Source organism: Ictalurus punctatus, chromosome 16, assembly GCF_001660625.3.
Source record: "Ictalurus punctatus breed USDA103 chromosome 16, Coco_2.0, whole genome shotgun sequence".
Lineage (NCBI taxonomy): Eukaryota > Metazoa > Chordata > Actinopteri > Siluriformes > Ictaluridae > Ictalurus > Ictalurus punctatus.
In genome coordinates, this window is record NC_030431.2 from 7,802,547 (window position 1) to 7,825,000 (window position 22,454).

The 22,454-nt window shown below is 39.7% G+C and overlaps 1 protein-coding gene across 4 annotated transcripts in view; it reads right to left on the bottom strand.

Annotated features, from left to right (window-relative positions):
• Window positions 1–22,454, bottom strand: part of grk3 (G protein-coupled receptor kinase 3) — a 146,402-nt gene that overhangs the window by 48,873 nt on the left and 75,075 nt on the right. For all 4 annotated transcript variants that reach the window (XM_017488806.3, XM_047161141.2, XM_017488804.3 and 1 more), the window contains 2 exons: window positions 7,753–7,826; window positions 3,391–3,492 (listed from right to left, as the gene is read on the bottom strand). In XM_017488806.3, the coding sequence (XP_017344295.1) occupies window positions 3,391–3,492; window positions 7,753–7,826 (176 nt within the window). The remainder of the gene's footprint in view (window positions 1–3,390; window positions 3,493–7,752; window positions 7,827–22,454) is intronic.

The window sequence follows — 22,454 nt, forward strand, 5'->3', positions numbered from 1 at the left end:
CCTCAGCGGAACAGGTACGCAGAGCGACGTCCTCAGCGGAACAGGTACGCAGAGCGATGTCTTCAGTGGAAGAGGTACGCAGAGCGATGTCCTCAGCGGAACAGGTAAGCAGAGCGACATCCTCAGCGGAACAGGTAAACAGAGCGACATCCTCAGCGGGGCTGGATCTCAGAGCGACGTCTGCGTGGAAGGACAGCGGGACAACCACGTCTGCGTGGCAGGACAGCGGGACAACTTCCTCTGCAGGACAGGGAGAGGGGAGCGATGTTCTCCGCGAGGCCCGGGGGAAGCTCCAAGATTTCCACGAGGCCATAGAGGGGAGTGAGGTTCTCCGAGAGGCCAGGGAGGGGAGCGTGGTTCTCCACGAGGCCAAAGGGAAGAACGATGCTCCCTGTGGAGCATGAGGGGGGAATGATGCCCTCCGTGGAGCAGGAAGGGGGAGTGACATACGGCGCACAGGAACGACGTCTTCTGCGGAACATGGAGACAGAGCGACGTCCTCAGCGAAGCAGGATGGCAGAGCGATGACCTCAGCCGAGCAGGATGGCAAAGCGATGACCTCAGCCGAGCAGGAAGGTAGAGCGATGACCTCAGCCGAGCAGGAAGGCAGAGCGACGTAATCAGCTGAGCAGTAAAGCAGAGCGAGGTCCTCAGCCGAGCAGGAAAGCGGAGGGACTTCCTCAACCAAGCAGGAAGGCAGAGTGATGTCCTCGGTTGAACAGAAAGGCAGAATGGCGTCCTCAGCCGAGCAGGAAGGCAGAGCAACGTCCTCCGCCAGGCAGTAAAGCTGAGTGCCTTCCTCAGCGGAGCCGGCAAGCACAGGTGCGTTGTGCGTGGGGTTGGTGAACAGAGGAGAGCACTTGGGGGTATGTCAGGACACGGAGCAACATCTTCAGCCAACCAGGGTGACTGAGTGACGTCCTCAGCTGAATCGAAAAGCTGAGCGGCATCCTCAGACAAGCAGGGAGGCTGACTTTCGTTCTCTGCTGACTCCGTTTGCTAAACTAGATCCATTATAGGGGAGGGAGGGTGGGAGATGGTACTTGCCCAGACCACAGACTCCCACTTGTACCCGGACTCCTCCTCCTGTTGGCGTGGCGTGGTCCTCCGTGAACACAGGTGGTAGAGTGAAGCCCAGGTACTTCATGGCGACCTGCTGCTTACGTGGCTCAGCGTGGTACTCCTCCTCTTGTTGTTGTGGCGTGGCATAGTTCTCCGTAAAAATACGTGGTAGATTGAAGCCCACCTACTTCAGGGTGATCTGCTGCTTCCGTTGTAGGTCTTACGTTCTGTCACATTTCAAAGGTAGATGCGGAAGCAATCGCAGATTTTAAACATTTTTATTAAGTAAACCAACAAAACACAAAAGATACTATGACTAATGCAAAACACTGTGGCAAGGAATAAACATAAACTAACAGCATCAACACACGGTAACATGGACAACGGTAGTCTAAGACAAACGTAAGACAGAGAAGCAGTGCAAACAATGGCTATATATAAGTGTGCTCGTTAACAAAAACGTGATTCAGGTGCAGGTGGTCATGTGCCATATTGTAGTACAGTGCAGTGGCTGATGGGAACTGAAGTCCAGAGTTACCTCCTTGGTATGTGACAGTGTGGAGCAAGTTGACAAGTCTGACAGGCAGTCGAGGGGTAAAGGTGATGCGCATGCGCAGGTGAGTTTCTCCGTACAGTTGCTTCTTTTTCTTTCCCAATATCGTAGATGAGAAAATGTACATGGTATGATAAGTCAATTTTCATACCGTGTTATACCGTTGCAAGCCTACTACATAGTATGGCTGCGCGATTATGGCCAAAATGATCACGATTATTTTTTTTATCAATATTGAAATCACGATTATTTAGCACGATTATTCATTGATTTTAGTGACAACATATTTTTTGTGCACTTTCACATTTAAATAAACAGACCACTGCTTTCATCTCCATGCTGTGCTCCATTCTTGCTAATGTACAAATCTTTGCATCAAATTAGACTGGTCCTTAAAGTGCATTATCTCACAGAAGCAAAATCTAAATAAAATTGTACCCAAAATATAGGATAAGTTAAAATAAATATGCCATCAACCAAATGAAAACATGCAATCAAATATAACAATATGCAACCAAATGAAAACAATTCAGGTGTATGCAGAAAAGGCAATAACAGTGTTTATAGGAGAGACACAGCCAAGTTACCCAATAGAGTGGTGCAGGGATGACGTACTTTTGTACTGGAAGTTATCATCACACCGGTTCCCTCGACAAAAACCCAATAGGATTTTCCCATAGGCTTTTGGATTGTCACAAAAAATAAGCTCTGTGATCAACAAAAGTTTACAATATGAACATGGTTTGTCCATTAAGATAATATTCCCAAATGTACACAACTTTTATGAAGTTTGAAGCCTAAATACGATCGCCATAAATAAACAGCTAACCATATGTTATAAACGAACTACACCACGGTCGCGCGACTTCAACGTCACCATCACCAAGCTTCCGACAACTTTTCCAAACTTGATTTAAAAACATTTTCCATAATATGGATTTACTCTGTGGATGAATCTTCATCCATGTTTCTTTTTGGGGAATTTACCAATTCCCCAAACCTGAACCAGTTTATCTGCAAAGTTTTTTCTTGTGCGACGTGATGTTTAATATCCCCGATAACGTCTGTAGTCCCATTTAGCAACTTGTTAGTGTCATGATTTCCCCTCGCCCAAGCGCTGGAGAACACTCGCGCTGAAACCTGAAGTGAAGCTCACAGTGTGAGCGCTAAAATGTTAACCGTTTCTGCGTTTTGGCGTACAAAATGATGTTATCCCTGCGCCACTCTATGGTGTCTGGCTGTAAGTTTAGGAAGCGCTTGATTTGATCTGCAGGGGAGTTTTCTATGAGCAGAGGACAAACTAAACAATATCGCAGTCGATCATGTTCATGAAATCGTGGGCAGTCAAAATCGTAATCAAGATCAATACTCGATTAATGTTGAGCCCTACTAGATAGATATATGCAAGGCATGTATTTACTGCATAAAGTATCCAAAGAAACATCTCTTGCTTTCCTCAGTTATAGTGTAAATCAAAAAGTCAACAGTGAAATCTGATTGAAGCGCCCCAACCCTATATCTTTCTTTTAAAAACAATGTGGAAAGGTGAAAGTTAAATGGCAATGGAGCCACAAAAATGCTGCTGAAATGGTGGCCGGGGATGATTAACTGGGCAAGAAATCCATTTGCCTTGATCTGACATATCTCATGAAACACAGTGCTTAAAAACCAAGAGAAGCATTTAATGATATGCACTAATGCAAATATAAACTTTTTTTTTTTTTTTTTTTTTTTTTAAAAGGCTTGTTCTTTTGACAATCAGGCTGTGGTCTTACATGTGAACATGACAGGAGCTCCTTCATTATGTAGCCATCATATATCTGCCGACTGCGACTTAGTCTCTCCTCCTCAGAGTCCAACTTCTCATATTCTTTAATCTGAGAAGACAAAACAGGAGTTTGGTAATCTGAACTCCAAATCACACACTCTAATTTGATACAGTAATCATCAGGCTATGATGCTCTTTGACATCAAGTCAGTCCTTAGGATTATAGCAACCAGTGAATAATCAACTATGTAAAAGAGGACTTCTGACAAAGTGTCTTGAAGAACAGCTGTTTAACCTGATTGTTCAGCACCCCCAGTGGTGTAGATGCCAGTGTCTACAGTCTGATTAACATTTACAGCTTTTGTGTAAAGAAAATGCCAATGATATTAACAAAAGCTACATGCCATCTTTCAAAGTAATAAATTGCCTATCCGCATATGAAATTTGAGCTCTCTTTGTCTCTGTTGTGCAACACTGGATAAATGAACATGTGTCACCTGGGGTCTTGTTTACTGGAACTCCCGACAAAACCATTTAAATATGGGACTTGTATATATCACAAACAAAATACTTTTAACATCAACAAATTGTTTTCCAACAAGGCAACATTAACATATAGCTGACAGGAAAAAACAAGAGTTATATTGTAGTTTATGTGATGGCGATGTAAATTTTATATCAAAATAGGATAGAAAATATCAATCAAACTCAAACTTTTAAAGTTTAAGTTTTTAAAAAGTTGAAGTTGTACTTTACAAAAGACAACAGTTGTTTTTCCTTGTTGGTGGAAAGAACAGTCATCCTCTAGTTGTGCACCAATAATAAATAGTACTATGGATAGATATATGCATGCCACAAAAGTGCTATTTACATCTCACACAACTTAAAAGTGTTTTATTTAGGATTTTGGAAATAACACAATGGTACACCGGAGGACGATCTTGAGTTAAACTCTGGAGCAGCTATATAGGAGTGATTCCAAACATCACGTCCATAGGCTCTGAAGCAGACAGCATCAACTCCATGGTTTGAGAAGTGCCTCAATTTCCTCCTTGTTTTGTAAGTAAATTTTGTGCAGTGTTCTTTTCTCTCTTGCAAAACTTTGGTTATCAGTGGTTTGTTGTAAATTTGCAAAACCTTATGCAACTGTAGGCAGCTAAACTAGTAATGAACTAGTTGTATGAACAAATGTAGTTGTATTTACCTGATGCTAAATGCATATGCTGCGAACATTATTAGTTACACACTGGTTTATTAGTTCACACTGGTGCATGTGATGTATTGAGCTAGTGCAAAGCAAGCATTTTACGCATGCTAAACATCTAGTTCTGTTTGGCAGAATGCAATCTAAGGAAATTACATTATTCTGCTCAATCTGACTACAGTTTCTTTATACACAAGAAAACAGTTATAGACAGAGTACTTCATTGATCCCCAAGGGGAATTTTTAACTTAATTATTTAATTGCATTTCAAATGAAATGTGAATGTGTAAACATATTGTTATGGCTTTGGTGAAATGTCCCTATGTGTCTGCATGACTGCATTAGTTATCTCGGCTTCACGCCATCTTGGCTATATCTTACCTTAGCACGTTTCATGTTTTCTGATATTTAGCTTACAATCTTTTCTAGTTTTCTCTTAAGGCTCAAGACTCTGTCATCCCTCCAGAGGGATGAAGCAATACACAGTGCATAAGCCAACGAAGTGGGGCTTCAAGTTGTATGAATGGCTACACATGTGACTTCACTGTATAGAAAGGGAGAAGACACTATCTACACTGCTTGGCAAAGACAACGACCATTTTCAAATGCAGGCCTTGTGATGTGCCACTTTGCATGACCGCAGACAGAGTGCAATGATGGACTGAATTTAGAGACAATTCAATCATAGAATTTTTTTAAAACTATATTTTACAAGTTCATAATTGCAGTTCATGTTCAGTCTTGTGTATACAGTGTATACAATCCCCTCCGAAACTACTGGGACAGCAAGGCTAATTCATTTGTTTGTGCTATACACCAGAGACCTTTGGGTTTGAGATCAAAAGATGGATATGAGATAAGAGTTTAGGATTTCAGTTTTTTATTTACTGGTATTTACATTTAGATGTGTTAAACCAGGGGTGTTTAATCTTATCCGGAAAGGGCCAGTGTGGGTTCAGGTTTTCATTCCAACCAAACAAAAACCACAGGCTCTCAGGGACTATTGAAAGCCAGTGTGGCTCCTGCTTGATTGGAATGAAAACCTGCAACCAAACTGGCCCTTTGCGGATAAGATTGTACACCCCTGTGTTAAACAACATAAAGCATAGAACCTTTTGTATCAGACCACCCAATTTTTAGGTGAGCAAAAGTACAGAAACAGAGAAGTCTTGAAGTAAATTAAAGTAAATAACACTTAATATTTGATTGCATTTGTATATGGTTGCATTTGATTGCATTGTCTTCCTGCATGACAAAGTTCCTTCTCATTAATTTGGATGCATTTCTCTGTAAATTGGCAGAAAAAGGTTCCTGTATAGGGCTGTGAAGTTGGCCATGACAACCACACCACTGCGGTGGTAGTTTGCCACCGGTGGTGGAGTGCCATCTGCGGTAGTGTCGCATCACATGCCACGTTAATGTTTCTGCTTGAGTGGGCTCTATGACCAGTACAAAGTGCAACCTTTTGTATACAAGTGTAATAATAATAATAATAATAATAATAATAATAATCACAGTTGTAATATTAATTTTATTTTTAACCTACCATATAGCGGGAGATTTTGTGTTAATACACAAATTATGTAATCATAAACTGCTTATATGGTTTTGTCTGTTAGTTTGGTGCGGGTTTGTCAAAATCCAGTCAGGTGAATTCTTCAATTTCACTTCGAGTTTTGCTGCTGCAATGGATCTTGTTGGGAAACCAAATGGTATATCGGTGATTTGGGAACATTTTGGATTCATGCCTAAGGAAAGAGGTGAACCAATAAATTTGGATGAAGCCTTATGGGGGGGGGGGGGGGGGGGGGGGTGTTAAACGTGCAAACACTACAAATCTCAGGAGCCATCTACAGGCCTATCACCCAGTAACATTGAAAAAAAAATTATTTAATATTTAGATTTTTAACATATTATTTAGGTTACCGTACTACTGGTATTTCTTTCAAAAGTTTTATAATCTTGTGGTATATGTACTACACTTGTAAAAGAAATAAAGTATTCGTCAAAGAAATGTGCAACTGTGTTTCACATTATCCGATAAGTCTCATTCCCCCCTTGTGGGTCGATCACAATACCGTATACCACAGCGCCCTCAGGTTGTTTCTCACTGCAAAAACATGACACAAAACATGAGCCTTGGCTGTATTGAGTTGTTTCACTGACAGAAGTGCTAAAATAACATGCACGTTTTGAAACAGATGTCTGAGCCTCATTTAATTTAAGCCTATATATATATATATTTATATATATATATAAAAAATGTACCAACATAAATCCCCCATGGAGGATGGAGGTTGTTGGTGATGGTGTTTTGGGGATTTTCTCCACAGCTCTCACAACCTTTCTGCATTTCTGTCATCAGCTGTTGTTTTCCTTGGCCAACCTATTTGGTGTCTGTTTTTCAGTACACCAGGGGTTTCTTTCTTTTTCACAACATTCCAAATTTTTGTATTGGCTATACCCAAAGTTTGTGCAATGTCTCCGATTGATTTTCCCCATTTTCTCAGCCTCAAAATGGCTTGCTTATCTCCCATAACCAGCTCTCCGTTCTTCATGTTGGCTTATCCTTTTTAACAGTCTTAACAGGTGAAACTGAGGGCTAAACCCAAGAGTAGATGTTCAGATACAAGAAACACCTGTAACTCTTCTCATATTCATCGTTTGATCTCAAACTCAAATGGCTGTCCATCTACAGCAAAAACAAGGAATTGGCCTCGCTGTTCCAATAGTTTTGGAGGGGACTATATATTTCTTTTTCCTCTTAAAATCTGACCCCTTTCCCTGTCCCAGGAGGTCATATAACAGCATATTGCTTCAATTTCACACAGTGAACAGTGTGAAAGATTTTACTAACTGAAAATGCTAACTTTTCATTTGTGCTGGCTAAATGGAGTCATGTAAAAGACCTGCAATGACTAGATTTTTACCACTGAACCAATGAACTGCAACAAAGCTGTCATGTTGGTTCAAGATTCCCCCCTTCTATCCCTTGAGAGAAACCTTTTAAGCATAAGTTCAGATAGATTGTTGGGCGGCGTCATTTTAAACCATAACCTATAATGATACATGTCTTTATTTTAAGTGAGTAGTCATTGCTGTGCAGTGCTTAAATCTGCAATAAGAGGGATTAAAGAAAGAGGAAGAACTGAAAATTCATCTTACCTCTTCATAGAACTTCAGCTGGGGAACGGCCTCGTCTATTTCATTCATACAGAAATCCTTGAATAACAGGAACCCTGAAAATAGAGGGACATGAGCACAATGTTTAGACAAGCTTGGAAAGTGGCATTTATAATGCATACAGAAGGAAAAAATGTGACCTGTATTGCACTGTATTTAGAGCTGACAAACAAGCACATTTAAGGCATTTACCATGAAATTTTGGTCACACACTGACAAAAATGACCCAGTGAGAATATCAATGCTGTCTCTAAAACCATGTTATTTGTTATTCTGTGTCCCCTGCTAGCTAATAAATAATTATAGTGTAGTATAAATATATTTGGTTATTTATTTACTAAGGAAAATGATCCAATATTACATATGTGAGTGGCAAAAGTATGTGAACCTCTAGAATTAGCAGTTAATTTGAAGGTGAAATTAGAGCAATGTGTTTTCATTCAATAGGATGATAATTAGGTATGAGTGAGTGCCCTGTTTTATCTAAAGAACAGGGTTCTCTCAGAATCTGATCGTCACAAAAAAGTTTGTGGAAGTGTATCATGGTATGAACAAAGGAGAGTTTTGAGGATGTCAGAAAAAGAGTTGCTGATGTTCATCAGGCTGGAAAAGGGTGTAAACCATCTCTAAAGAGTGTGGACTCCACCAATCCACAGTCAGAACATTGTTACCTTCCCCAGCAGTGGTCGACCAACAAAGATCATTCTAAGAGCAAAATGTGTAATAGTCCACAAAAGTCAAAAAGGAACCCAGGGTAAGTTCTAAGCAACTAAAGGCCTCTCTCACATTGGCTAATGTTCATGAGCCCACTATTAGGAGAACACAAAAATTCTGAATTATACCAGTGAACTGTAAAGGAAAATGTAAGGACACCTGTCTGTGAATTGAATCTCAAGAGAAAATGGGTCAAGCAGCAAGATAAAGACCTTAAGCACACTACTGTTTTACAAAAGAATATTAGTTGCAGTTATTGCTGCTGAGAGTTACAGCAGATACTGAAAGCAAAGATTCACATACACTCACAAATATGTAATATTGGATCAATTTCTCCAATAAATATATGACCAAGTATAATATTTTTGTCTCATTAGTTTAATTGGGTTCTCTTTATCTACATTTAGGACTTGTGTGAAAACCTTATGATGATTTAGGTCATATTTATGCAGAAATGTAGAAAACTCTTAGAGCGTTCACAAACTTTCAAGCACCACTGTAATATTAATATTGTAATAAATTGAGGCAGAATACACTTTTCTGAGATATCACTGGTACTGCATTATCTTTCCTAAAATTTTAACTAACAACTGCAAGTTCTGATTGGAAGCAGTTAATTAGATATTAAAATAAAAAAAAAAATTAAAAAACCGTTCAGCTCTCCAAAATTATTAATGATATAATTTGTTGATAGTGTATCTCTAAGCTAATGGTTCGACCTTGAGATTTGCTCTGTGTGCTAGCTCATAAGACATCTTTCCGAATGATGGAAAAATAGTATAAACTGATAAAGTACCCTTCCCTATTACGCAAGAATCAAAACATTAATTACTTTACGTAATGTAAATGTATTTACCATAGCAGTGGCTGAAAACAGCAGAAAAATAATAATATTTGTGGAGTCCCAAAACAGCAAAGTTTTTTTAGTTACTTCATGTGAGGTCCATTGAGACTGCATGCACACAGGTGGATCTAACTCAACATTGGCAAATGTGATAGATGTGCAATAAAAAAAAAATGTAAAAAAAAAATACATGGAGGTAACAAATTGCTGGATTGGTTAAAATAATGAGTAGCACAAAATATTACCATCCTTTTTGAAACTGAGCTTAAACAGCTTAATGGGTACAGGTACTTTCTGTACTATACCATTATTCATGAAGAGGAGGTATGCAGACCACTGTAAATTAAATTAAGTAAGATGATGTGCCACAAATTAGTCATTGTTGAAAGAATTACCCTTAATCAGAAGAAAGACACCATTCATCTAACTGGGCAAATCCTCCATCAAATGACTACCTTAACTTTCACAGTTCCCTTTGCTTGCTGCACTTTGACAACACTCAAAGGCCAGCAGCTGACTATTTGCTCTTGAGCGTAACATTTGCAAAACTTGCAAGCTATTAAAGAACCAGTCACATAATGGTGATATGGTGTGGTGTTTGTTGGAGGAGCAGGGTGGGTGGGCTGGGCGGTACAGCTAAAAAATATATCACAATATGTTTCACATCATTCGGTATCGATAATTATTGATACATTTTAATCTTTTTTTAAACAAAGACCAGTTGAAAAAAAGGTTTGAACTTAACCACTATATTTTTAATGTACCCACTTTATTAAGGCAAACAACAAGTAATTTTAGCTTTAACAGTGGAAAAAAAAAAAAAAAAAAAACAGAATTTAAACAAATATTTTCTCTTATATGAAAATTAAATAAACAAGTGTTAAAGAAACTCTTGAACTTAATAAATAAGATGTTACAAAATGTACGCAGTTATACATATAAACATAGAACAATCCTGGCAACTTTAAGAGAGATCAACATCGCATTATAACGAAGAATGTGACTCCTGATGTTCTGGTTTGTGCTCAGCCTGTTAGCATACAGTAGTTAGCCTAGTCTCGTATAAAAATTCCTCACTAACACTTACTTAAAGATAACACTGTGCTGAGGTCCGCATCTGACAAGGGGCGCTCCTGCTCTGAGGACACTCAATGTCCTCCTCAGGGCCGACATTTTAACAGAAAACACAACAAGTCATATTTCTTCCTTGCCCGCTGTTCAGTCACACGCACTGTTCATGTGCAGAGCGCTGTGCATGTGTCGCAGCTTGTTCTTCTGACTTCTTTTTTTTTTTTTAAAGCTTTCCCACAATGGTGTTCTGTTGTTGGTCAGATGAAAAGAAACCAAAAAACTGCCACTCTGGTGAGCTGACGTCCTTTTTTATTCACAATCTCTTCGGCAGGCACTGAACTCATTTTCACGTTTGTGTGTTCTGATGTCACATGGCGATGGCGCAACCGAATGCAACAGATACGCAATTTGTTATTGGCTGGTTGCTCGTCACTCGTAGCACATTCCTTTATCAAGGCATATGATGGGTTGTTTATGATCCAGGGACGGCACACGCTTGAGGGTTGTTCATGCAACCAAACTTCATGTCCGTTTACATTTATACCGAACATTTTTTCTATTGTTACTGATAAAGGTGTACCATCAATAAATACCGATACCGTTTGATCGCCCAGCCCTAAGAGAAAGCAAAACAGCCAGCAAAGATCAACCTTATTGTTCCCATAGCATCAACAGTTCCCACTCTGCAGGCGGGAGAGACAGGGAAAATGCAGCAGCTAGAATATGATTGCAATATCTGAGCCAATATGATCCGTTTCACAGTGAGTTTGAAAAAAGGGCAAAGGGGGTACAAAAGCATGTGAATGGTTCAGAACTATATGCTCTAATGAGTGCTTTACTGATGTGAGATAAAGTTTCATAGCAATTCATAGGAGAAGAGGGACTTCACAACGGGCAGGGCTAGATGTAGGAGAGTGATGACATCACTGTGATACCAAAAAAAAAAAAAAACTGAAATAGTTCCACAGTAATTATTATGCAATTCTGGTCAAAGGGATGCACAAATCACTAGCCCAAACACTGAGACAAAACGATTACGCATAGAGGCCTGCTGTAACACACACTTTCTGGCTTTTACTTGTAGGATTAATTAACTTGCATGGATGATGGGTTATCTTTTCAAAAACATAAATGCAGAACAGTCATATAATTTTCCTTCTATAAAGAATACTGCAATCGACTTGAAGTCATAACTCATAATTCCCCTCATCATTTCCGACTTCCTCAGAGTTCAGAAAGTGACTTCAAATCAACATGGCTGATCACAGAATCAGAAGTAAACAAAGGAGCACCACTTACCCTTAAATAGTTATGCTTTATTGTATATTCATGCTTTAGATCAAATCAGCATAAAGATTCACTTGTTACATCTATATCATTACTTATACAGATTGCTGATTTGAGGAGGAAAATATACATTACTCATCACAGTTTGATGGCTTGCTTGTTGTTAACAAAAGACAAACATGGAGGCCTCCTTGTTTTTTTCCTACCCCACGTTGTAGCTCGAATGTACGGACATCAAATATGACCGTCTGCTCGCCAACTTCACAATTTCATGATACTTTGTATATATGTAGCATAAAAAAACTGTAGGTGTGTGTAGCTGCAAATATGACAAAAATTTGAACAAGGTCACATACCAGCAACAAATATACCAGTCAAAAATCAGAGAAAGCTATATTGTTTGAACTGCTGAAGACTAAGAGCATCTGTTGTAATTCAGTTTTTAAACAGCAGGGTTGAAGTGGTAAGCTTATTAGTGACATTAAAATAGCCAGGCAACGTGAGCACTTACTACATTACTGTGGAATTATGTTACAGGGGATAAAACCACAAACACAAGCTTACATTTTAATCCTATATTGGAGGCAAACTACGGCACATTTGAGTCCTATTTCGTACTAATACTATGCTTTCCTCTCATCATTCAGCGAAAACAAATTTTATTTTAATCAGTGTTTATAGCAAACTCTCTCTACATAAGTTAATTATACTCTGAATCTATTTTTTTTAAACCGTTTTTATTCTCCCATAAACTCTCATTATGTCTCACATAAAATTAAACTAAATAAATCATGAACAAGCTTCTAGACCACACAAAATCTATTTGCAGAAGAAGGCAGCATTTTGAGGACAAATCAAATTGGACACCAGCTCCATGCCAACAAAGCAATCTGGAAGATGTGGCAAAAGCTAGCCTTTTCTTTCAAATAATTCCAAACTTAATGTCTGTTGTTCACTAGATGCTACTGGAACTATGAGTGAAACTAGGTTCTACTGTTAAGATTAGAAAAATTAGGCATATCTGAGGTGGAGTATGATGCATGTGTAAAAATTTCCCACTAATTATCCCGCTCGACACCCCTGACTCAGTGTTGATGGTGAATTACTATTATAGGATTGTCAGGGAAACTGATGGCAGCTCAAGGACATCCTGAAATTGTTTTAACAAAAATATTCTATGCACTGTGAACATTGCCGACTGACAATGCAAAATTCGTGCCAATATTTACACAGGGAAAGTTGTGTGTACTCAGACTTCGTCTATGCACATGCTAAAATCCCCTGCATATAGCTCAAACATCAGAATTGTGCATTACCAGCCTCTGCTGTGCCTTTGTTTACAGCAAACTCCACCCCATGTACATAATGATTATCATCACACTTCACCCTACCAGTGAGACCAGCAACTTTTTTTTTTAGCACTAGCTCATAATTTTAAACATACCCACAATGCACATTAAAGCGGGGAAAAAAGTCTCCTCTATCTTCTATGCTCCCATCTGTCCCTTCTGTGTTATCTCTTTTAAACCCATCTCCTCTGAGGCCAAGGCCTATCCCTGCTCAACACTTTACTGTTCTGGGCAAGTAATGTACACAGAGTTAACTATATATATATATATTGAGGATCATATTTCAGGGACAGAGTGTGTAAAAGGAAGCAGCTCATACAGAATGGTGCTGTTCGCCTCCCTGAATTATGAAATCACTATGAAATAATAAATCTTTTACTTTAAATAATAATGTAAACCTATTTGATCACACATATAAGACAAAACAGACATGGGGTTCTTAGCCATTCTTAATATATTTGTCCTTAAGCTAGCTGGACATTTAACATGCATTGTTCTTTCAGAGAGACCGCTACTCGGGGGGTGGGGGGGTGGGTGGGTGGGTGTGTGTGTGTGTGTGTGTGTGTGTGTGTGTGTGTGGGTGGGTGTGTGTGTGTGTGAGAGAGAGAGAGAGAGAGAGAGAATTATGCCACGAAAACCAGGGACTTTCATTAGCTCTCTTTGCTTAGTTGTGCTACACTTTTTATTACATGCTCATGGTATCAACAAAGCACACAAAATTAACCGAGATGAAGCAAAAGTAACCACTACCAGAAACAAAAGTCTTTCACATTCTGCATACTTTTCCCTTCAGTTAACAGACCTTCCACCTCTTCTTACCTGGAACTCATTTACTTTAACACCACAATGGGAAATGTTGGCAAGCACCACAGGAAAATTGTGACCACTGACAAAATCAATTTAATGGGCAAGTGGGGTGGAGTCTGCACTGTAGTTTCATTCTGTAACGTCTGGCTGAACTAACAATCTTAACTACAACAGCATTACTTGGTTTATGTTTTATATATTAATGCAAATTGTTCGTAGAACAATGGGTGGTCACCCTCCCCGGTTTGTAGCTGCTGCATTATAGGGGAGAGCTGGCTGGTGGGTTGGAATTGGCAGATGATCAAAATTGAATTTTTGCCTTTTTGAAATGTTGGAGTTCCTGCCTGTTCAATGAGGTCACGGTTAAAATGAGTACAGGCCAATTTTCATGATTTGAATGACCGTTTTAACACATTTTTCAAAATGTTCGAATCAAGATTGCACGTTTATTTCTGCATATTTAAATTGTTAATTAAAACATTCATAAATGCTGTTTAAAAATGTAAACAAATACAATGACAGACCTGCAAACCCACAAGAGGTAACATGTTTATGAATTAAATCCCTATAGGGGGGTTTGGGGGTATCCTCCCAATATTTTAACATGTTAACGATGCATTCTGGTTCACTCTTGCTAACATTTGCTAAAAAATAAAAACATCTATTGACACCACTTAATTTGAACTTTTTAGCATACCAGCCACAACTTGCTGGTAAAAAGTTTATTTGGCCTGCACAAGTCCTTCAAGTGCCCATTCGATGCTTAGCAAAATGCATCTTTCTTGCAACATTTTCTTCCTCTTTGGCTTCAAGCCTTTTCTCTGCAGAACTTGTAGATGGCTGGCAGTCAAACTCCATCCTCCTCTCTGAGCAACTTCTTTTGTCACTGGGCCTAGTTTCTTGTTCCTGCCGAATTGATGTTGCTGCACAGGCTCCTGTCTACTGTCCTGACACACTAGATTTACTTACTGACAAAGTAACTTGATTTGCCAAGTTAACGTTACTGTAGCAACTAGTTACCCAAGGTTAAGTTAGTCAGCAAACATACATCAGAATTATTGTTGTACTCAGCTAAGGTACTCAGTATTTACACATGTCACCTTTTCATTTAATGCATTTTAAACACTGAAGACATTAATAGAGGTGATGTATTTTTTTGTTTAATGTTTTTAAAATACGTTATACATGCTTGATGATTTTCATTTTAGAAATCATTGCTAACATTTTATTGGGAAGGGCCCTTTATTAAAATTAGTTTGAAAAGGTACTTTGGCCTAAGTAGTCTCTGTTACTCTTATACCCCTAAATCACACAAGGTCCTACATTTCTCCATGCCCGGGTTGTGACTGCAGTGAAAAACCTTTGGCTTTGTTATGAGGTGGGCAACCTGGCAATATAAGATCACAATTTTTTCAGCCTGGATAGCCAATCCATGATATAATCACAAATATTTTTAATGTTGGTTTTTAAGACCGTTTCTGAACAGAGAATCCAAACTAATTTCCCTATTGGTGTAAATATAGCTCTGCAAGGAAACATAATCCCAAAGATAAAAATAAAAAAAATCACTTAAGCAAAAGCACTCCTTTTCAAACAAATCTGAATAAGTGTACCTCACAACAAAACAAACCACTTCAAAATGTCAACATATGTAAAATTTATTTATAAAAAAAAAAAAAAGTGCAACAAATGGAAGGTGGATTGACAGGTAGGTATTTAAATTTGTTTAAGCTGATGTCATTATGCACTTTAGCATGGTGATAATCATGCAAGTATGTGGTATGCAGTAGGCAAAGCATTATTCTTTTGTCGCATTTGTGATGTTAGCTGAATTGGCTTAGATTCATGTTCTCTCAATATACAACAAGACTCACAAATTATATAAAGGCTACAGTAAATGCTGCTTATTTTGAAAATGGTGGTAAATACAATTATCTTAATTAAATTAACTAGGAATTCTGTCTTACCATTTGTTCTATGGGAACTTCAATACCAGTACCATTGCCAGGATAGAGCTCAAGCACTATCATCTGAGCTAATCAAGTGGTCAACCACTACCACAGCATACCAAAAAGTCTTGAAAAATTCAGGGCCTATTGTCAATACTCTGCACACAAATGACTGAAGTGTTTGGAAAAATGATTCAAATGTTTAAACTGAGGTTTAAACAATTTAATAGGCTAACAGGATGGTTTGTCTAACAGCAGAGAACGCATCAGGTCCCATTACTGTCAGCCAAGAACATAAATCTCAGGCTACAGTTAACACAAGAGTGCACTGTGAAGATTGTTAAAAATAAATAAATAAATAGTTTTCTTGAAAAATCACCACTGCACAGTTCATTCAATCCATCTAAACAGAATGGCCTAGCAGACCAATTCTCATGTATATTTGAGGGCACAGGACATACACAAAAATCAACTAAGCAGATATTCAAGTCAAGGCCAAAAATAAATAAGGCCAAGTGTTGATTAGTTCTTGTCGTGCCTTGTCCAGAGTATCAAGTCACTATATGAAGAGAAAACCAGTGCTTCAGAGCAGCAGACTGTGTTTGCCCAAATGATGTACAACCACCATCCACTTTAATAGGAACACCTGTACACCTGCCCATTTATGCAGTGATCCAGTCAGCCAATCATGTGGCAGCAGCACAATACATAAAATAATGCAGATTCAGGTCAAAAGCTTCAGTTAAGGTTCACATCAAATGTCAACATGGGGAAAAAGTGTGATGTCTGTGACCTTAACCGTGGCACTGATGTTTGTGCCAGATGGGCTGGTTTGAGGATTTCAGGAACTGTTGGTGTCCTGGGATTTTCACACTCAACAGTCTCTAGAGATTACATACGATGATGATAAAAACAAAAAATATTGAATGAGCGACAGTTCTGTGGGTGGAAACATCTTGTTAATAAATGAGGTCAGAGAAAAATGGCCAGATTGGTTCAAGCTGCCAGGAAGGATATAGTAATTCATATAATCACTCCTTATAACCATGGTGAGCAGAAAAACAACTCAGCATGCACAAAGCATCGAACCTTGAGCAGATGGGCAACAACAGTAGAAGACCATATTGGGTTCCACCACTGTCAGCCAAGAACAGGAACCTAAGGCTATCATGAAAACTGGACAGTTGAAGATTAGAAAAAACACACAACCACTTGGTTTTTCCAATTTCACTGTTCAGTTTCTGTGATTCTGTGTCTACGAGAGCGGAACTTGATGTGGTCTTCTGCTGTCGTAACCCATCCACGTCAAGGTTTGGTGTGCGTTCTGAGATGCTTTCCTGCTCACTACAGTTGTAAAGAGTGCTTATAAGATAAGATAAACTTTATTGATCCCACACTGGAGAAATTCCATCGTTACAGCAGCACATTACACACAACAGATAAGAAAATACACATTAAATAGGAATAGAACTGAAAAAATGTCTAAAAATATTGCTGAAAAGCCCTATGACACCGTTGACATCATTGAAGCCCCACCTACTGTTCACAGCTGTAGCTTGTGACTCCAATTAGTGGCCTTGGAGAAGGGCTGTTTTAGTAGATCAGTTTAGTCTCTGCTCTTGGTTTGCTGCTTAGTCCAAGAGCTGCAGGATTGTCTGCAGGAGCGGCATAATGAGGAAGCTATTCCTGAGTTACCACAATGTGTGAGTAGGCAGTCTTCTTTGCCTCCACCTCCTCCCTGTATGTTACGAACTCCTCAACCCCAGATAACTAATGATTTGAGTGCTTTTCAAGTGAATCAAGCCCCCATTGATGTGAACCCTGTTACTCATTCAGTGTTAAGGCAACTGCCTGCAATTCAAAGCCCTCATGCTGCCCATTTGTCTACATTGGAGGGAAGCTTACAACATTTGATCAGTCAGTTTATACCTCCTTTATAACCTCCTCTAAATCCTTGGGTTGATATGCATCAGCAGTCATTAGGACAATCCCATGTGGCTACATCAGCAGTGCAACCACCAATAACTCCATGGGCTTTGAATCCACCATTGTGTGGTCCAGTATATCTTGGATTCTGGCCACCAGTATCAAGCCATTTGTCAATTCCAATGCATGCTAATTTTTTATCAACAACCACAGGGTACTCCGGCATCTTCTCAGTGTCCATCACACTTTCAGCAGGCTCTTTGTAATCCAGCAGCTGAAAACGAAACATCCTAATAGTCAGTTATCTGTTCCATCTACATCTTCAGCATTTGGCACGATGGAGCAATCATTTGTACCCCTTACAGTTCAAACAGAAAATGTAAGTAATTGTGTTCAGCAGCGAAGTCAATTTGAAATATCAGGAAATATTTTGACTGATCTAATGCCTTCAGTTCAAATGCCTGTTCCAAACTCTCAACCAGGATTGGTGCCAAGAGCCCAAGCGAGCTATGCTCCAAGATCCTCCTGAATTGAAGGCCCTTCCTTTCCATATTTTTGGAAAGAAGACCCTAAACAATTCATAATGTTAAAGATGGCTCTACAAGTTCCATATTCTCCTAGATCATTTAAAATTGGATTCAACAAGCAATTTGTCTTTGGTTTATTCTAACCATTCTCTGCCACTTAGTACAGCATGGGCAGCCCTCCAGCAGAAATATAGTCCGCCACATCAACTTGTCCTGAGGGAAATAGATGATATCATGAGTCTTCAAACCATAAAACCTGGTGATTCACGAGTATTCGTATCCGTTCCCTTGTGGGCATGCTACAGTCTGGGGGCCAAGGTGAAGGAGCAGCAGAATTGGTTTGTGCTTCTCATGTGCAACAACTATTGAGTAAACTCCCCCCTGAACAAGTTGCTAATTATATTCGGCATAGCAGAACCACTCGACCAGAAGAACTTCTCTTTATGGCTTCAAGAGGAAGCAGACTGTCAAGCAACAGTAGTACCAGTCAGTGCTGTTTGAAGGAGATCTAATGACCATTTTGTGAAGGAGAGGAGACCAATGAGGCAGTATCAACCACCTACAACTATTCTTTATGGAGTGAGTAGTGTTCTAGTGAGAAAGGCCAATCATTCGTCTAGTCCTATCCAAAATCCCAGTTCTGATGAAGGAAAGGAGTTCCTGAAATTCCCATGTCCATTTTGTAATAGTGTTGATCATCATTTGAGTAGATGTCAAGAATTTAGCCAGCTTGATCTGGAGAGTATGAGAAAATGGATCAAAGAGAACCATTGTTGTTGGAGATGTGGAAGGGGCCATATGGCTATTTGGTGTGATCTAAAGAAAGGCTGTACTAAATGTAAAGGTAAACATTTGGGAATTTTACATGAGGTGAAGCAGAAGCAGCCAGATTCTGGTGTTTTAATTATTAGTCATCCAACGACTCCCCTAGAGTTCTACTGCAAGTTGCAAAAGTCCTAATGAGCCATAATGTACGGAGGCCTATGCAATCTTGGATGATGGTTCTGAAAGGACAATGCTTTTCCTATGGCAGCACAGCAACTGGGATTGAAGGGCATAGCTGAATGATTGGTGCTTATAACTGTTCAAGATACAGAGGTCCTGAGAGGAGCCAGTGTGAACTTTACAGTTTCTGCAGCGAGTTTCCAGTGGAAATATCACGTTAAAGGGGATTTACTGCCCAGAGATTGGGCCTGCCATTCCTAGCCTTCTGAAACAATTTAGTCATCTAAAGGGTCTCCCATTGGAAACCTTTATTAAAGTCCAGCCTATGCTTTTGATTGGTGCTGATCATCCTTATCTTTTGGCTCCAATAGAGAAGGTTCATCTTAGCCCTCATGGAGGACCAGCTGCAGTTTATACCAGACTGGGATAGGCCCTTCAAGGTCCAATGCCATCAGCTCAGTCAGCCGAGACAGAAACCCAATGTCTGTTTCTTTCTGGAACTCCAATCTCAACTCGGCTCCAACAGGATGTAGAACGGTTATGGCAAGTGGAGGTGCTGCCATTCAAGAGTGAAAAGGCCATTATACAGTCTAAACTAGATCAGTATGTATTTGACTGTCTTGACCAGTTGACAACAAAAAAGACTGTGAATGGTGTCTTTAGATATGTTACTCCTCTACTTCGTTCTAGGAAAAGTAACTGTTTGATGCTCCTAAGGAGGCAGTTACGTCATCCCTTCGATGAACAGAATGCCAACTGACTCATAATCCTGGGCAGGCTATTATATATGAAGAGGAGATCCAGAAACTAGTTGAAGCTGGGTATGTAAGAATGTCGAGCCCTAAAGAAGTCTTTCAAAGCCGTAAGTCCTGGTTTGTACCTCACCATCTAGTCAAACACAATGGAAAGTATCGATTGGTATTCAATTGTTCCTATACCTTTCAAGGAGACTTACTGAATGTTCATCTGTTACCTGGCCCTACCTTAGGGTCATCTTTAGTAGGTGTCCTCCTTTGCTTTAGGGAATATCCTGTGGCCATTAGTGGTGATATCAAATCCATGTTTCACCAAGTTCACCTATTGCCCTCAGATAAACCCCTCCTATGGTTTTTATGGCAGAATATGAGAAAAGATTAGCCTGCTGATGTATATGAATGGCAAGTTTTACCATTTGGAACTATGTGCGGTACTTGCTGTGTGATTTATGCTCTGCAAAAGCATGCAAGAGATCTGCCAGAAGATTGTGAGGACATTAAGGAATCTGTTACCAAGGCCTTTTATGTTAATAACTGTCTACAAAGTGTCTTGGACATTCAGAGAGCAAAGGAGCTGGTTGAGGAGTTACGGTCCCATTTGAAAGATGGAGGCTTTGAAATTCAACAATGGGCAAGTAATGTTCCGTTGGTGGTGGAAGATCTACCCAGCGATGAAAAATCTGACCACACTGAGCTTTGGTTAAGTCAGGACTTTGCAGATCCCAGTTGAAGGCATGCAGGGATTGATCTGGCATTGTGCAAAAGATACCCTAGGTTATTAAAACCGTCCTGTTGAGTACCAGACCCTTACCTTGTGGAATGTTTATTGGGTCCTTGCAAGTCAATATGACCCTGTAGGGTTCCTTATACCCTTTACCGCCTGAGCTAAAGTCCTGCTGCAACAATTGTGGACAATGGGATGATCCAGTATTACACGAAGGCATTAAGCAAGCATGGGCAGCATGGGAGAGTGAGCTTCCTTCCATCACTTCTATTGCACTGTTGAGATCATATAGTCCTGGGTCAGTAGCCTACCTAAGGATTGTAAACCATGAGAGTGAAGTTCTAGTCTCCTTTGTGATGGTTCGATCAAGAGTTGCCCCTCGTAAGCCAATTTCCATACCTCATCTTGAATTGTGTGCTGTCCTCACTGGGGTTCAGCTGGCAAATTTATTGCAGAGGGAACTTGACCTGCCCATTCAGCGCACAATACTGTGGTCCGATTCAATGACTGTACTCAATTGGATTCGTTCAGATGCCTGTCGTTACAAAGTATTTGTCGCTAATCACATTATTGAAATCCTACTCGACCCCTGAACAATGGTGTTATGTTGACAGGAACAGCAATACAGTTGATGATATCACCAGAGGCAAGCACCTTGCTGATCTAACCAAGCTTAACTGTTGGAATCAAGGCCCTTCTTTCCTTTGTTCTAACCCAGATCAGTGGCCAAGATTCCTTGACCGCATTGAGGACTCAGTTGATGCTACAGAGTTAATAAAGCCTTTGTTTTGTGGCCTCATCAATGCTGAAGACAACCTTTTGACTTTGGATGTTCAGTAATATAAATTGTGGAATGAGCTCATCAATGGCAGCCAACCCTGAAAATTCTTCTCCTGACAAGGAATTTCTCTTGTTGTGACAGGCACAAAGGAAGGATTTTGCATAAGAATATGGTGGGAAAGAGTGTTCCATCTAGTAGTCGATTGTATAACCTTATACCACAGTTTGATCCCATTGCTGAAATTCTTTGAGTAGGAAGATGATTTCAATATAGTCAAGACTTGGCCTTTAATACTATTCATCCAATAATTCTTGATTCCAAAAATGCTATCACTCAACTTTTGATTACGGATATAGATGCTAAGCTGGGTCATCCTGGAGAAGACAGCGTTTATGCTCATCTTAGGCGGTATTGCTGGATTTTAAAAAGGTAGACGAGCAGTGAAGAGGTATCAAAGAACTAAGTGTCTGGACTGTAACAAATGGAAGGGTAAACAAACAATGCCTAAGATGGCTGATCTTCCCCCTCAAAGCTCAATGTATACAAGCCTCCCGTCTGGGGTAAAGGAATGGACTGTTTTGGGCCATTTATGATCAAGTTTGGTCGCAAGACAGAGAAAATATGGGGACTACTTTTTAAATGTCAAACCACTACCATTGTTTAGAATTGCTGACTAGTCTTGATGCTGACAGTTTTTTTTGATGGCACTACATCGCTTTGTAGCTCATCGAGGACAGCCTTAGGACGTGATCAGTGATCAAGGAACTAATTTTCATGGGGGTGAAATTGAGTTGAAAAGTGCCTTCGACCAGCTAAATCCAGTCTTGCAGGAAAAGTTGTGGAATAATCAAATCAAATTCACCCACAATCCCCCCACATTTTGGAGGAATGTGAGAGAGGGAAATCCGAACTATCAAGGCTGCGCTACGAGCTACCTTAGGAAGACAAGTTGTAATGGAAGAGGTCCTAATAACTGTATTGGTTGAAATTGAAGAAATTTTGAAT